This window comes from Sorex araneus, chromosome 3 (genome assembly GCF_027595985.1).
Source record: "Sorex araneus isolate mSorAra2 chromosome 3, mSorAra2.pri, whole genome shotgun sequence".
NCBI classification, from domain to species: Eukaryota; Metazoa; Chordata; class Mammalia; order Eulipotyphla; family Soricidae; genus Sorex; species Sorex araneus.
The window spans coordinates 216,640,338-216,657,868 of record NC_073304.1 but is presented as its reverse complement, the minus strand read 5'-3'; the positions used below and the strand labels follow the sequence as shown (position 1 = coordinate 216,657,868).

Genomic DNA, 17,531 nt, shown 5'->3' with positions numbered 1-17,531 from the left:
ACAACTGGCCTACACTTAACTTTCACTCTCAAGTTAAAACATTGCTGAAGTGTACCCTAACTCTCATACAAACCTAATAGTAACCGCAACCCAAACCCTACCAATCTACCAATCTTTCTCTAACCTAGGCTAAACTTAGCAATTAGGTTAAATTACAATAGCCCTAGAATTAAATTTTATTTTCAATTTCAAAAATAGCCATACCTGATCCGTAATCCTCACCCAGCCCTAACCCTTGATCCTACTGCTAATCTTAACCCTACCCCTAATTTGAATCAGGCCTAAACATATCAATTACCTTAAATTGAACAATCAGCCCCTACATTTTTTTTCCCCAAGCCACACCTGGGACTGCTCAGGGTTGACTACTGGCTCTGCACTCAGGAATCATTCCATGTTGGCTTGGGAGACCATATGGGATTTGAGGGATTGAACCCGGGTCGAATGTGTGCCAGACCAAGACTTACCTGCTGTACTATCACTCCGTTCCTCATTCCTAACTTTCACTCTCAACTTTATACATAGCAAATGTATAAAATAATTCTCACACGAACCCTACCCCTAACCCACTGCCCAGCCTTAACCCCATACAACCTTACTCTAGCCAAAGCCTGAATTTAACAATTAACCTAAATTGAACAATCTCCCAAGTGTGAGCTTTCATTTTGAACTTTGGGAACTGCCAAACCTAAACTGTCATCCAACTTCATCGCTAACCTTAACCCTAACCCTCATCCTAATCCCAACCCTATTGCAAGACTAACCTTTTTTTTTTGGCTTTTTGGGTCACACCCGGCGATGCTCAGGAGTCACTCCTGGCTCTGCACTCAGGGATCCCTCCTGGCGGTACTCAAGGGACCATATGGGAAACTGGGGATCGAACCCAGTTTGGTTGCATGCAAGGCAAACGCCCTCTTCCCTTGTGCTATCACTCTGGCCCTCCCGAGACTAACCTTATAGGCCGAAACCTCCCAAGAGCCGAAATTGAAAATTCATTCGAGGAGCCGGAGCGGAAGCGTAGTGGATAGGGCGCTTGCCTTGCATGCAGCCGCCCTGGCTCGATCCCCAGCATCCCACATGGTCCCTGAGCACCTCCAGGAGTGATCCCTGAGTGCCTCCCATGTCTTCTTCCCAGCAGCTCTCTCAGGGCATCAGTTTGTTTTCCCTGTGCAGTGGGCTGACCTCTGCATTCGGTGTGAGGACCCACTGTTAGTTGAACTCCAATCGAGCCGAGCCATAGTTTCGCAAAGTGTTCGGGCCTGAAGGCCTAGAGAGCGCCAGACTGAGAGCGTTGAGAGCCACTGTCATCAGAGAGATGTTCCGGAGGAGCTTGGAGGAGCCCTGGAATCCTGGGGGCGCGGGCTGCCAGCGCCTGACTCAGCATGCAGGGAGAGCGGAGCCGGCAGATGAGAGCTGAGCCCTTGCGCAGACGCCCACGTCCCCTCTCTCGCTGAATGCAGATGCCAAAGCCAGGGAGCGTGGTGGTTTATTGAGGGCTGGTGGGTCTGGGGAGGGCGGGTGTGGCCATGGTGGTTTACTGAGGGAGGGCGTGTGGACACTGCCTTTGCTGTTGTTAGGCCGGCCGCAGAGTGGAGAGGCTCTGTTTCAGGGCAGGCCACGCTGACGCAGTGCTGGGAACCACCCGTCCCCACATGCCCAGGGGCCTGGCCTCACCCCGTGGTGGGCTCCTCCTTGCCAGCCGCCGCTGCTCTGACTGAGAGCTGAGTTCAGGGCCAAGGGAGCGGCCCTGGCCGCTGTGGGTTCTCCCACCAACAGCTGCTTCCAATCACCATGTGGGTTCTCTGTGTGCCCCCCACGTCCTCCCTACCCCCTGTCTGTCCGCTGTCCCCTCGGCAGCTTCCCAGAGCACCCCCTTCCTGACTTGGGCTGAGACTGGTCGGAGACCTTCACTCCCTGTGGCAGCTGCCGGCCTTCAGCCCACGGTGCCCGCAAAGGCTGCCTCTGGCATGGGGCCGTGGCTCAGGGAGGTTCACACAGGCCTGGCCTTGCGGTGTGAGGTGCAGACTGGGGTGCACTCAGGAGGTGTCAGGAAATGCTGTTTGTCGTGCCCTCCTCCCATCTGGCTCAGGGTTCAGAGTATGAGGCGCTTAGACCTACCTTGAAGATTCAGTTCCTTAGAATAGTCAACTTGGTCAAAAAAGCAGATTTGGTGCACAGCCCTCCAAAGCCCCCTTTTTCCTTTATCCCCTGCACCTGGGCACAGAGAACCCCTGGGTAGAGGGGTGGGTATGGGCACGGGTCAGGGCAAACAGCTCAGAGGCCTCACCAGTGTTCCACGTCCTTGAATGGCCACGCCAAGACTTGGGTCCACAGAGAGAAGGGAAACGTGCCACTGAGAACATTCTCTGGCTCAGCCTTCGCCCCCGTCCTTCCCGAGGGACGGGCCTGGTGCCTTCCGGCCAGCTGGAGGCCAGCTTCTCCTCTCTCGCAGTCTCTGCAAAGACTGCTCCTTAGATCACAGGGGTGTGTGTGGATGTTGCTCAGCTCCTTTGCAGGGCTCAGGGGTCTTGAGTGGCTGAGGCTAGATCCTCGGTGCTGGCCCTGCCGGGTCAAGTCCCTGCACACAGACGTCTGGACAGACGCAGCCTAGGTCAGGCTAGCGACTGGTTCAGGAGGAATGTGGGGAGGCTGGAGCCTAGCGCCAGGGACAGTATGGGAGGGAGTGTCATGATCAAAGCTGATTCATCATTTTTTTTTCTTTTTGGGTCCCACCCAGTGATGCACAGGGGTTATTCCTGGCTTTACACTCAGGAGTTACTCCTGGCGGTACTCAGGGGACCATATGGGATGCTGGGAACTGAACCCGGGTTGGCCGCGTGCAAGGCAAACGCCCTACCTGCTGTACTATCACTCCAGCCCCCAGATCCATTTTTTTTTTTTTTTGCTTTTTGGGTCACACCCGGTGATGCACAGGACGGGGGTTACTCCTGGCTCTGCACGCAGGAATTACTCCTGGCGGTGCTCAGGGGACCATATGGGATGCTGGGAATTGAACCCAGGTCGGCCGCATGCAAGGCAAATGCTCTACTCGCTGTGCTATTGCTCCAGCCCCTAGGTCCATCTTTTAAAATAGGGAATTCTTACATCCTTTACACTGCTTCAGTGCTCATGTGTATTCTACGAAAGAGACTGTTTTGAAAGTTAAAGATTGTAGATGAGGTGCTTTTGTTAGAGGGTTTTTATTTAAAAAAAAAAAATGTTTGAGCCAGAGCAATAGTATAGTGGGTAGGGTGCTGGCCTTCCACAGGGCTGACCTGGTCCCCCAAGCCCACTCGGACTGCTGGGCATGACCAATTAGTAAAAAGTTACACCATGAAATCTAAAGCCAAGCAAAGCCCAGGGATGTTAGTGCTATCCCGGGTGAGCTGTTTCTCCTCGGGGGCTGGGTCCCTTCTCTGTGCACCCATCACATCTCTGACCTTTGACCCTGCAGGTGCTCCAGTGGCTTTGACCGCTACCGCCAGGAGTGGCTGGCCTACAGCTGTGCCCAGGAGGTGAGCGGCCTGCGGCTCTTTTGCAGGCGTCTGGCTCTCACCTGACGCTTCCCTCCCTGGCTGTTTGATTCTGCTGAACCAGCTGTGGGAGGCTTGGGAGGGCCCTGGGTGGTCCCCAAGACAGGCCCTTCGCTTAACCGTGAGTGGCAGCTCCCCAGGAAGCTCTGGGCACTGGCAGGTGGCATGTTTGGGTGGCCTGGGCCACAGTGGGGTGCTCTGGGATGCTGCAGGCGGAAATCATCCTGGGAGGGATTTAGAATCTCGCAGAGGGATGAGGCACACTGGCCTTGTCTGTGTGAGGCCCTGAATGTGATCTCCAGCAATGCAAAAATCAAAATCAAAATCAACACCATCCAAAACAAAAACAAATACAAAAATCAACCAGAACCCCATATACTCCAAAAAGCCACTGCTAGAATTTTCCAGAACTTTCAGCACTTTGACTCTGAGAGCATCCCCCTCTTCCCTCCTCCGCGCTCATGCACGCATGCGTGCGCGCGCACACACACACACACACACACACACACACACACACACACACACCCCTCACACACCACATACACCACATACTCACACACCTCACACCAGCACAGGCAGAACCCTTCAAGGGAAGGAAGCGTCCCTGCCCCTGGACCTCTCTTAGCACCCTCTGCAGAGTCAGCATTTCACTGCAGCCTACCCAGGGCTCTGATTTAACCCCAGCCGGGCCTGAGTGGGTGAGAAGTGAGTGTTCAGAGAGAATGAACAACCTCTCACTAACCTGAGTCTCCCAGATCCTACAGCCGTCCACCCGTTACTGGGGGCTCCCGAACCCACTCCTGACTCCGGCAAACAAACACTTGCATTTACCCTCAAAGCCACTGGCAGTTAAATCGCACTGGATGGTGTGGGAGGCTTAAATGCATGGAGGCCCCGCTGGGGTGAGAGGGCCATGCTGGGGCCACGCCCGGGCCTGGCCTCCGTCCTTCCATCTGAGCACCTCTGCTCGTCGAGAAGAGCCGCATGCAGTCAGGACCGGGTCTCTTGCAGGCCGAGGGCAGGACGTGTGAGGACTTCCAGGACGAGGACCATTACTCGTCCTCCCCCGACAGCTCCCTCAGCCCCTCAGACAGAGACCTCAGCACCACCTCCTCCTCTCTCTCCATGGACAGCCTCACCACCGAAGGTAAGGAGAGGTGAGGGGCCGCGCGACAAAGACGTGTGCTGGGCCCGAATTGTTCCTGCCGGGAGTCCCTGCAGGCGAGGACATACTCACTGCCCACAGCCGAGGGCAGGAGCCCTAAGCTCTAGGCTCTCGCTAGTGGAAACTGAGCCATGATTAGAAAGAAGACTCTTGCCCCTCCTGGTGCCCAAGACCAAGAGATCAACCCTCGTCTGACTTGCGTTGGTCTCTGGCTTATGAGCCATGCCGGGTGGTGCTCAGGGGTTGTTCCTAAGGGCGCTCACAGGACCATGCATTACTTTTTATTTTCTTTTTGTTTGGGTCACATCCGGCGATGCACAGGGGTCACTACTGGCTCTGCACTCAGGAATTACTGCTGATGGTGCTCAGGGGACCATATGGGATGCTGGGAATTGAATCCAGCTCAGCGGCACACAAGGCAAACACCCGACCCACTGTGCTATCACTCCAGCCCCTGGACCATGCATTTCTGGGGATCCAACCTGGGGCCTCCCATGTGCAACACCTGGGATCCAGTCCTTTGAGCTATCTTGGGGTTCATCTGAAGAGCAGTCCTCTTTGGGCCCGTGAGGTCTGTTCTGGGGGTGGAGTGCCACTGGGCCACAGCCTGAGATGTGAGAGGCAGAGAAGGAAGGATGGAAGGAGGGAGGGAGGCAGGGATTCGCACTAGGCCCTTTCACCCACCAGAGGCTAGTGGAGGTTTGGGCTCCGATGTATATTCAAAGGGCCAGATGGGAAACCAGTCGAAGGGGCTGGAGAGAGTCCAGGGGTTAAGGTGCTGGTCTTGGATAGAACTTTGTTCTGATCCTGCACTAGATATGGTCCCCCCCACCCAGCACCCCCGGCTTGCCCCCCCCACAGGCCCCGAGCAGCACTGAGTCCGCAGGCCCCATTGGGTGAGAACCGCTAATAGGGGGCTTTGAATTTCTGCCCCCCACCCCCAAACCAACCACAACAATAACAACAAAAACCAAGCAGATTCAAATCAGGTTAATTTGCTCGATGGTCTTTAGAGCTATTTTGGCCATTCTGGATGAAGCAGTTTGTTATTTTTCACCCGCAGGAGCAATACGAGATTTAGGGTTATATTTGAATTTTTTATTTAATGAAAATCTCAAAGAAAACATATGTAAATAAACAATTCTGTTCTGTTTTTCTTTCTTTCTGTTTTCTTTTAGTTTTGAGCCACACCCAACAATGCTCAGGGGTCACTCCTGGTTCTGCACTCAGGAATTACTCCTGGCAGTGCTCTGGGGGCCATATGGAATGCTGGGGATTGAACCTGGGTAGTCCTTATGCAAGGCAAATGCCCTACCCACTGTACTATCGCTCTGACCCTTGCTTTTAATTTTTTTATTTTTTTGCTTTTTGGGTCACACCTGGCGATGCTCAGGGGTTACTCCTGGCTGTGCACTCAGGAATTACTCCTGGCGGTGCTCAGGGGACCATATGGGATGCTGGGAATCGAGCCCGGGTCGGCTGAGTGCAAGGCAAACGCCCTACCCACTGTGCTATCACTCCAGCCCCCTGCTTTTAATTTTTAATGGGCTTTTATCCTTTGTTTTGCAATGATAGTAATTTTGTGTCAAATTATATTAAAACTATTATTATTATTATTATTATTATTATTGAATCACCATGAAAAAAGTTACAAAGCTTTCAGGTTTAAGTCTCAGTCATACAATGATCAAACCCCCATCCCTTCACCAGTGCACATGTTCCACCACCAAGAACCCCAGTATACCTCCCATCCCACCCAACCCCACCTGTGTGGCTAATAATCTTCACTTTATCCTCTCTATACTTTGATTACATTCAATATTTCAACAGAAAACTCACTATTATTATTTGGAATTTTCCCCTAACAATCAAACCTGCTGAAAAGGCATCATTTGATAATTTGTTTTCCATTGCTGAGAATGAAGAGCATATGAGGCTTTGGATTTCTGGTATTTTAGTAATTAAGTCCAGAGAAATTTCTGCCAGAAGTTGCGTCACTGCAAGCTCGTACCTCCGGTTAGTGGGCTCTATAAGATGGCGGTCGCCACTTGGCCACCACCACCACCACGGAAAAGAAAGGCCGAGAGAGAAAAACCTTTCCCCTCCCGGGGCGGCATGGGGTCACAGCTCAGTTCACAGTCTAGAGGCATTTCTGTAAGAAGCCGCTGGGTGCCGAAAGTAGTTAATAGGCCTCTGGGATCATGGTATTTTAGGAGCAGAGGAGCCATTCGTGTGCAGCTGCTCTGGGTCTCCAAAACTACTATTATTATCGTGACTATTTTGGTTTTGGGACCACACCCCGTGGGGCTTAGGGGTTGCTCTTGTCTCTGCACTCAGGAGTCACTCCTGACAGGGCTCAGGTGACCAATGGGAGACCCGGGATCAAACCCGGGTCAGCGCGTGCAAGGCAAGTAAGTACCCTATTGGCTGTGCTACCTCTCCGGCTTAATTTTTATTATTTTTTAAGACACCATGATTTACAAAGTTATTCATAGTTGAGTTTTAGGCACATTATGTTCTAGCACTAGTCCCACCACCTGCGTCAACTTCCCTTCCCCAGTGGTTTCAGGCTTCTTCCCCACCAACCCCCAGAATTTTTTCTTTCTTTCTTTCTTTATTTTTCTTTTTTTGGGTCACACCTGGCTCTGCACAGCGGTTACTTCTGGCTCTGCACTCAGGAATTATCCCTGGCAGTGCTCAGGGGACCATATGGGATGCTGGGAATCGAACCCGGGTCAGTTGCATGCAAGGCAAACGCCCTACCCGCTGTGCTATCGTTCCAGCCCCATCCCCAGAATTTTTTGATGGGGGAGGGTTCGGGGTTCAAACTCGGGGCCTCTCGCATGCAAGGAAAGTGCTGTACTGTGGAGTTACATTCCCCAGCCCCAAAAGTCAGAATGACAGGCTCACTCTCTGCTTCACTGGTCTGGGTGTGGCCCCGAGGGCTTCTCAGGGACAGGCCTGCAGGGCAGGGAAAGTGGGAGGCAGGGGAACTGGGAGGCAGGGGCCCCTGCAGGAGGAACAGAGGTTGGAGAGAGCCCCAAGGGCTTGATAGCCCAGGGCAGATATTCTTTCTTTCTTTCTTTCTTTCTTTCTTTCTTTCTTTCTTTCTTTCTTTCTTTCTTTCTTTCTTTCTTTCTTTCTTTCTTTCTTTCTTTTTTTTTTTTTTTTGCTTTTTGTGTCACACCCAGCGATGCACAGAGGTTACTCCTGGCTCTGCACTCAGGAATCACCCCTGGCAGTGCTCAGGGGACCATATGGGATGCTGGCAATCGAACCGGTCGCGTGCAAGGCAAACACTCTACCCGCTGTGCTATTGCTCCAGCCCCCCCAGGGCAGATTTTCAAGGCATCTGCCATGGTCTAGAATGACAGGAGGAAAGAAAAGAGAAATTGTTGGGGCCCTTGTACACCTGTGGACAAAAGGGAGCCAGTCAAAGTCTTCAAATGAGGGGCTGGAGCTATAGTATAGCGGAGAGGGTGTTTGCTTTGCATGCAGTCACCCTGGGCATCCCGGAGAGTCTGCTGGGCACCAGCAGGAGTGATTCCTGAGCGCAGAGCCAGGAGTAACCCTTGAGCATCACCAGGTGTGGCCCCAACCCATAACAAAGGCTTTAAATGAGTATGGAATGGGGAGGTGCTGGCGAGGCGGGTGTGGGGGTGGTCGGGAGGGGGATGTCAGTGCAGATCGCAGGCTGGACAGTGTGGGGTGGTTCTGTGGGCGTCACACTTGGCGCTCAGCTCTGGTCATCTGGAACGTTCTCCTAATGTGGGACCCTTGTCTCCCTTTCCTGACTGACTCATCAGAGAGGAGGAAGTCCAGGAAACTTCAACCATCCGTTCAGATTTAGCAAACTGGAAGACGTGGGCTTCACACCCTGAGGGGCAGAGAAGGTGTTGGGGATGGGGCTATCCTCCTCACTGTACCCTAGGGGGCGCCTCCGAGCAAACAGACCCTGGGACCCTCCCCCACCCCCAACTCCAGTCTCCTCAGCTTTCTGTTGCCCTTTGAAGCCCGGAAAGGCTCCCCCACGCTATCCAGTCTCGTCTCTCACCAGAGCCTCTCACACCCTCTCTACCTCCGACCACAACAAAACGTTTCCCGTCCCACACAACCAGCCCTTAGGGCCCTGTCCTGACTGTTCCTACCCATAGCAGATCTCAGCCCTTCTTCACTTCCTATGTCTGGGTGAGGCCCCAGTCAGAGCTTGATTAGATTCGATTGTGATTGCTTCTCCCCGTCAACTCTCTCCCCTGCCAAGTCAACAATCATGCAATGACTGAACACAAGCCCGGGAAGAACTGGTTTATGGGTCCATTGCTGTGTGACCTGCCGCCAAGCACCTCCCCTCTCTGTGCTTTAGTTTCCTTACCTGAGGCCACAGGTGAGGAGCAGGAATGTGGCTTGGTGGTCCAGCACCTTTCTTGCATGCCTGATCCCTGGCACCACATGAGATAAGTCAAGTGATGGGTTAGACAGAACCTCCTAACTTCCCAGTAAGACCTAAAATGATGAGCTATAATGATTCTGTTCCCAGTAACTGGTTAGTTCCTGAGCAGGTTTCTGGATTTTGCATGTAAAATTAACCCACAAAATTGTTTCTGACATTATAGTTATTTAACAGTGGGTTTCTTTTTTTTTTTTTTTGGCTTTTTGGGTCATACCCGGCGATGCACAGGGGTTACTCCTGGCTGTGCACTCAGGAGTTACTCCAGGTGGTGCTCATGGGACCATATGGGATGCTGGGAATCGAACCCAGGTTGGCCATGTGCAAAGCAAATGCCCTACCCGCTCCTATTTAACACTCCAGCCCCTACTTAACAGTGTCAAGTTAGTTTTACATTCTCAAGTATTCTGTGTCCTGCTGGTTTCTTGCTGGGTCCCATGTACATAGTTCTTGGTCTGAGCTGGCCTCTCACTGGTTCTGTTGCTTACCATCCCCTGCTGCTGTCCTGCTGTGGCCAGTGCTTTCTGGTCTATCCATGGGCTCTGTCCCAGTTTCTCCAGGCCTGCGTCCCTGCACCATATTGTCCCTTTGGCTTTCCTTGGTTCTCTGGCTTGGGCACAGTGAGAACTGTCCCTTTCCTGCCATCTGCCAGACACAGATGAGGGGGCCCAGTGTGCTGCCATCTGCCTGGGACAAGTGTAAGGCCAAATGGAGCTGCCAGACCTGTGTCCCCCGTTTTTTTTTTTTTTTTTTTTGCTTTTTGGGTCACACCTGGCGATGCACAGGGGTTACTCCTGGCTCTGCACTCAGGAACCACCCCTGGCGGTGCTCAGGGGACCATATGGGATGCTGGGAATCGAACCCGGGTCAGCCCCGCGTCCAAGGCAAATGCCCTACCCGCTGTGCTATCGCTCCAGCCCTGGCCTGTGTCCCCTTTTTATTTATTGGAGTGATAGCACAGCGGATAGGGCGTTTGCCTTGCATGCGGCTGACCCGGGTTCAATTCCTCTGTCCCTCTCGGAGAGCCCAGCAAGCTACCGAGAGTACCCCACCAGCACGGCAGAGCCTGGCAAGCTACCTGTGGTGTATTTGATATGCCAAAAACAGTAACAACAAGTCTCACAATAGAGACGTTACTAGTATCTGCTCAAGCAAATTGATGAAAAACGGGACAACAGTGCAGTGCTACATGTTTATTCATTTGGCTTTTGGACCACATCTGGTGATGCTCAGGGGTTACTCTTGGCCCTGCACTCAAGATTCACTCCTAGCAGTGCTCAGGGAACCATATGGGATGCCAGGGATTGAACCTGAATTGGCCACATTCAAGCAAGTGCCCTGGACTATGGCTCCCGCCCCTGCATCTCCCTTTTAAATCTTATTTGTTCTCTGTTCCCACCCCTTCTGTTGTCAGTTTATTATTCATTTATCCACTCTCAATCATCTCTTGGACATTTTCATCATCTGACTATTCCTATTGTTGTTGAGATTCTGGTTTTGATTATATATTTTGGGCCACACCAAACCGTGCTCAGGGATTAGTTTAGACTCTGCTCAGGGCTCACTCCTGCTTGTCTGAGCCAAATGTGGTGCTAGAGTCAAACCCAGGTCAGCTGCGTGCAAAACAAGACCCTACCCACTCGCGCTGGATTACCCAGCGTCCCTGCCCTTGGTGCCAGGAGCTCATGGTGTGCTTCTCTCCTTTTCTCGCAGATGACACCAAGTTGAATCCCTATGCAGGGGGAGATGGTAAGTCTGTACCTGCCACACACACACACACACACACACACACACACACATACACACACACAGACAACACACACACACACACAGACGCCTGGTTTCTAGGCTTTGGTTTCCAGTGGGATGAGGGGTTGGGGAGAAACATCAGCCACAGCCTCCTAGACCCCGTGCTGTACAGGTGCCACTGCCCCCCGCCCAAAGTTAAGAGACATGTTGCATTCGGACATCTCACCTTAGCCAGGAACCTCCTGAGCTCTTTCCCAGCTTCTTAGTTCTTGGGTTCATAGCAGAGAGGAGGTGCGGGTGCTGGGGGGGTGGAGGGCTGATTTGGGCCAGCCTGCAGAGCAGGGGGCTGTGGCCATGGGCTCTTGTTCTCTGGGGCTTAAGCCAGGAGCCAGGGGAAGGGTGGAGGCTGCTCCCCTCACATCAATTCTTTTCATTCCCACCCTTGATTGGTTTCAGTTATCAACAATATCCACAATTTGAGTCGGGCATCAGAGGGTGAACCCCCATCCCAGAACTGCCCAGGGGAGCGTCACTCTCTACCTAGGGTGCACCCCCCCACACACACACCGACCGTCCTTCTCTTTGCCCAGAACCAGCTCCAAATTTTACTACAACCCGTGCACAGGAAAAGGCCTCCCCGTCCAGGGGCTGGGAGGGGCTTCTCTGGGATTCCCACACTGAGTTGGATCAGGCCTCCCACCAGCGGGGCCCGACTCCTCTGCAGACCCTGGGTGTAAGTTCACGTGTGTGCGTGGTGTGGGGAGGAGCTGCAGGTGGGTCGTGTTTCCCTCCAGGTACACAAAGTGCTCATTAACCCAGGCCATTGGCTCAGCGGGGTCCTTAGAAGCTAGGGGCACTGGCCACATCCATGGTGGGCCTAGCTTGGTGCATGGCCACCCCAACTCTCACCTGTTGGCACCCAGAGGCCAGGCACTGACGGAGCCAGGTGATTCTCTCCTGCTTTTCCAAAGAAAGGAGCTGCACAGCCACTGACTTTGAGTGCAGGCGGGGTCCAGAAGCCTGGCGGCGCCCAAGCCAGTCCTGGCTCTGCTCAGGAGTGACCCCTGGTGGTATTCAGGAGACCATGTGTGGCGTGGCCGATTGAACCCGGGTCAGACACATGCAAGGCAAGTGCTGTACCCTCTGGACTACCTCTTTGACCTAAGTGACCTTGTTTTAAACCTCCTCATGACTTCTTCTGGAAGGATTCATTTGTCACCTGTGCTCTACAGAAGTGACAGCTGATACCGAGAGGTTCATTAATGTCCTCAAGTCCCTCTGTAGGGGCTGAGAGATAGTATAGGAGTTAAGGCACTTGCCTTGCATGTGGCTGACCACAGTTCAATCCTGGCATCCTGTATGGTGCCCTGAGCACTACCAGGTGTGACCCAAAATACAGAGAGAGGGAGGGGGGAGTGTTTTTTTTCTCTTTATTTGAGAAGTACACTTGGCTATACTCAGGGCTTACTCCTGGTTCTGTGCTCAGGGATCACTCCTGCTGGTGCTCAGGGGACTATCGGGGGCGCCAGGGATGGGGCATATGTCTGGGAAGTGCCCTACCTGCTGTAGCATCTCTCCTGCCCTAAGAAAGAGAACCTTGATGGGCCTTACACTGAGGTCACTTTTGCCTGGTTTGAAGAAGCAAAAGAGCCTGAGCTGCATCCACAATGGCAGCCCCACCGCCATCCCCGGCCATGCCCGCCTGCCCTTTGTGATAACAGCTCCCTGTCGGTTCTCCTCTTTGGAATGTTGCCAGACTCTGGGACCCCAGACCTCACCTTCTCTCATGGTTTCACTACAGGCCTCCAGAACAACCTGGCCCCCAAAACCGAGGGTGCCCCTGTGCACCTGGGCATCATCGTGGGCATCCTGCTGGCAGTGCTCCTCGTGGCAGCCCTCATCCTGGTGGGGATCTACATCAACAGCCACCCCACCTCCAACGCCGCGCTCTTCTTCATCGAGGTCAGTGGCAAATCCAGCCCCAGGGATAAATCCTCCACCCTGCTTCTGCACCCCAGTTTCCTGGCCACTCGGCGCCTCTCTCTCATTCTCCTGACGTTTCCTTCCTTGTTCTCCCCTGTCCTCCCCGCAGGCACATCTTGTCCCGGCTGCTCCCCATTTAGTCCCTCACTCCCACGACTCTACCCCTCGCACCTCTCCAGCCCCCCTGGCCCTTTGTGGACGAACCGCTTGCTTTTGCCCCCGCTCTGCCATTTGCAAGGAGGGAGGAGTCCACAGAACAGAGAGGAGACAGTGCAGCACCTTTCAACGGCTGTGCACCAGATCTCTGTGATTTGGGGCTTTTTCACCCCAAATCTGGGCCCTGTGCGCAATCTAAGCCCCAGGGGACCCAGGTTCCACCTAGGCTGCTGCTGGGAGCTATAGATTCAAGTCGACAAACCTTGCTAAGGGGAGTTGCTCCCTCTGGGGCCCTGTCAGCTCTCCTGCTGATCCACACAGAATTGGACTGCCTGGAGGATGATCTTGACCTTTCTCGAATCTTCCAGATTATTCTGTCTCTTTCCCACTCCCTCGCATTCTGTGTCAGGGATCCCCTCAGGACGCTGCTGGCCCTGTGAGCCCCGTCCCGCCCGCACAGCTCCCACCAGGCTTCCTTCCTGCCGTGAGGGCTCGCAGTGGGAACCTTCTCGGAGGGGACGTCTCCGGAGGCCCCCAGCAGCCTTGTCCAAGGGCCTTGGTGCTTAGCACTGTCCCTTGGGAAGGGGAGTCAATGTAGGACAAGGCCCTGACTCTGTGTCCATGTCCCCCACAGCGGAGACCCCACCACTGGCCGGCCATGAAGTTCCGCAATCACCCCAACCTCTCCACCTACACGGAGGTCGAGCCCGTGGGCCACGAGAAGGAGGGGTTCGTGGAGGCCGAGCAGTGCTGAGTGTCGGGCTCCCCACAGAGGGAAGGAAGGAAGGAAGGAAGACCCGGGACCTCCCCCTCCCCCCCGAAAGAGATAAGTCCACGCATAGCAGCCCCTGAGTGACCTGGCTGGAGAGCTGTGTGGAGCCAGAGCTGCAGCGGGCCTGACCAGGGTTAGGAAGAGCAGTTCAATCTCATCCTGCTAGGAGGCCCGGGCGCCCCCCTTCAGGGTCTCTCACAAGCGAGTCTGTGGTTGCCCGGTGCCTCCTCCTGCCCGGCACTCTCCGGAGCCTGAAAAACCCCAGCCTGTGACCCTTGGGAACGGACGGCCAGCTTGGGGCTGCTGCTTCCCAAGCTCCCCAGAAGTGTCCTCACGGCCGGTGATGGGTGTGTTCACCGCAGCTGCTGGAGAGGGACCCGCTCCGTGTGCTGACAGCGTGTCCCAGAGCAGGAGAGAAGGGCCCAGGAACTGCAGCTCTTGGCGTGGCCCCTCAGCATGGCTCCTGCTGAGAACCAGAACTAGTGCATCGACTAACTGCGCACATAGGCACTTCCTGGCTTCCTGGAGAGCTGGGCGGCACACAACCTATCCTGGTGTACAACCCACCCGGTGCACAGCCTGTCCTGGTGTACGAAGCGCCGGGTGTACAGCCCATCCCGGGGTACAACCTACCCAATGTACAGACCATCCTGGTGTACACTGCACCTGGTGTACAGATTGTCCTGGTGTACAACCTACATGGTGTACAGCCTGCCCCATTGTATAGCCTGTCCCAGCATACAGCCTGTCCCATTGTATAGCCTGTACTGGTGTACATCCTGTACTGGTGAACAGCCCCTCCTGGTGGACAGCCTGTCCTGGTGTACAGCCTGTCCTGATGTACACACCTGTCCTAGTGTACAGCCTGTCCTGGCGTACAGCCTGTCCTGGAGTACAGCCTGTCCTGGTGTACAGCCTGTCCTGGTGTACAGCCTGTCCTGATGTACACACCTGTCCTAGTGTACAGCCTATCCTGGCGTACAGCCTGTCCGGGAGTACAGTCTGTCCTGGTGTACAGCCTGTCCTGGTGTATAGCCTGTCCTGATGTACACACCTGTCCTGGTGTACAGCCTGACCTGGAGTACAGCCTGTCCTGGCATACAGCCTGTCCTGGTGTACAGCCTGTCCTGGTGTACAGCCTGTCCCGGAGTACAGCCTGTCCTGGCATACAGCCTATCCTGGCGTACAGCCTGTCCGGGAGTACAGTCTGTCCTGGTGTACAGCCTGTCCTGGAGTACAGCCTGTCCTGGAGTACAGCCTGTCCTGATGTACATGCTTGTCCTGGCACCCACAAGTTCCTTCATGCCCAGGTCCCCATTTTCTCACTGATCTCACCTGCTGCCAGGTCTGTGTCCCCCTCTGAGCTGTGTCTGGAGACCCTCTCGAGACAGGGTAGCCAGAGCCCATCTCTCAGCATTTTTAGCAGGGCTGGTGGGCAAGCGGAAGCGGGCGTAGGAAGGAGTGACGTCCTATGGAAAAGCTTAGCTGGGCTCCGGGCTTCTGTCCCCCCAGCTCCTGTCTCCTCGCTTCCATCTCCCCCACTCTCCCAGAAGCTTGTGGGGTGGGTGAGGAGAGGTTTAGCTCCTGATCTTAGCCTGGCTTGAAGAAAGCCTGCCCCCCAGAGCACCACAGAGTGGGAGCTGCATCTGAAGATGATCTAAAATGAACATTCCTGTAACTCCCACGCCTTCAAAGACACAGCAGCAGCAAATAAACAGTGGGTCCGGCTTTGCTCCGTCCTGTCCCGGCAGCAGCAGAAGGCCCAGTGATTGTTTTGCAGCATCAGGGATGGAACCCGCGCTGGGCACGGGCTCTACCTCGGAGCCGCGTCCCTGGCCCCGGAAGTTAGTGCTTGGCCCCCAAATGCAGGGGTGGGGGCTGCAGAGCCAGGACCCATCCCTACACTGGAGCTGCATTCTCCAGCCACTTGGGGATTTTCCTGGGGGAAGGACAGCCTGACCACCAGAGCTGGTCATAAGCTGGACCTGCAGAGGCCTCCTGAACCAGGCCAGGAAGGTCTGTGGGGAGGGTCAGAATTTGAAACTGCAGCCGAGCAGCTGGGAGCATTCAGGTTTCCGGAGGCCGGAAGGGCGGGGCGGCCGTTTGCCCTGCTCACCAGAGAGCAGCAGTGGCGCGGCCTCCCCGGCCCAGCTGGCCTGCCCGCAGGACAGGGCTTTTGTGTTCTTGCCAGATCAGCAGAGCAGCTCGACCTTGTGTCACAGACGGCCAGTAGGTCTGTTCCCCCGGGAGCCAGTCTCCCTCGACCCTCTGAACTCCAATATGCATCTTCCCTCGGGGAGGGCTGCCTCCCCCCCCCCCACTGCCAACCCCTTTCTGGATTCCTGAAGGACGTACCCAGGCAGTGAGCTCTAGGGGGCAGGAAAGTTTGGGAGGGCCTTGGCCCGCTGGGTTCACCGGTGCTGAGGGAAGGGGGTGGCCTGCTGCGCTTACAGCAGAATGAATACGGGGTGTTGCTAAGATAGGGCCCCTGGATGGTGAGAGTGTCTGGATTTCTCGGGTCCGCACACTCCCACAACTCTCCCAGGCCCGTCACCTTGCTGGACCACTGCCAGGTTCATCTGCACAGTTGTCGCCTCATCTCTGGAGAGAAGCACCACTTCTTTAGAGCAGGTTCGAGAACTGGAAGGAGATGGGGCTGCACTGGGCTCCATCAGCCACCTTGGGCATGTGTCCAACCTCCCCCCCACACACACCGCCCCCGGCCACTGGGCCCTTCGGGCATGCACAATCTCCTAGGGAAGCAGCTAGGATGCTCTGGGGATGAAGGGGGTCTTTGGACCAGCCACAGTGACCCCACTGCGGGATAGGCAGGGGCGGTGCAGACAAGCACGTGCCTGTGTCAGCCTCAGCCTAGACTTGCATTGTGCCCAAGTCTCAGCACGGCCGGTTCATGCTGCAGCTCTTACGAGAAGCTTTGAGAAAAGGGGACTGGAAGTAGGGGAGTAGCGGCAGAGCGCATGGGGATCCCTGGGTCAGGCTCGGAGCAGTTTCCTCCTCCTTTCACTGGCAGCTCTGACCGTTGACCCGCTAGGACCACTTCCCGAGTGCGAACAAGCCCAGCCATCACCACCGGCACCCAGGAAGCTGGAGGAAGAGCTCCCATGGTTCCCCAGCCTCTCACTGGCCACCCCCCTGCCCCGAATCATCAGGGCCACTCACCCATTCCTGTGGACACCTAAGTGGGAGGCCCCTTCTTCAGAGCTGGACCTGAGATTGAAAACGTTCTTCTGTCCCTTTCAGAGGTTCCTGGCAGGACCGTAGAAACAGTCATTGTGTTTCCTGTGTTGGAGCTGGACTCCTTGTGTGAGTGTGTGTGTACGGAGGTAAATGTACACACACACAATAGAGGTTCTGCGTATGCACACACACATAAGTGCACATATATGGATATGCGCAACAGTTAGATGCATGCATACACGGTTCGGTAGCTGGATCTATAAAAGTAAAATAGTGGCGAAAACTGACCAGCCCACCACACCGTGTGAAAGCAGGGCATCCCCAATTGAACTGTGCACTCCCCGGCGGGGGCTCAGCTAAAGCTCTCTTCCCCAGGTCTCAGAGCAGGTAACACTTACAGCCAGGGGCTAGAGCAATAGTACAGCAGTAGGGCATTTGCCTTGCACGCAGCTGACCCAAGTTCGATCCCTAACATCCCATACATATGATTCCCCTAGCACTGCCAGTAGTAATTCCTGAGCTCAGAGC

At 54.7% G+C, this 17,531-nt stretch overlaps 1 protein-coding gene across 2 annotated transcripts in view; it reads left to right on the top strand.

The window, feature by feature from the left end:
- PLXDC1 (plexin domain containing 1) overlaps nt 1–17,239 on the top strand; it is a 61,496-nt gene extending 44,257 nt beyond the window's left edge. For both annotated transcript variants that reach the window (XM_055132553.1, XM_055132554.1), the window contains exons 10-14: nt 3,455–3,515; nt 4,545–4,680; nt 10,859–10,894; nt 12,696–12,856; nt 13,668–17,239. In XM_055132553.1, coding sequence (XP_054988528.1) covers nt 3,455–3,515; nt 4,545–4,680; nt 10,859–10,894; nt 12,696–12,856; nt 13,668–13,787 — 514 coding nt within the window. In that variant the 3' untranslated portion in view covers nt 13,788–17,239. The remainder of the gene's footprint in view (nt 1–3,454; nt 3,516–4,544; nt 4,681–10,858; nt 10,895–12,695; nt 12,857–13,667) is intronic.
- Nucleotides 17,240–17,531: the final 292 nt, after the last annotated feature.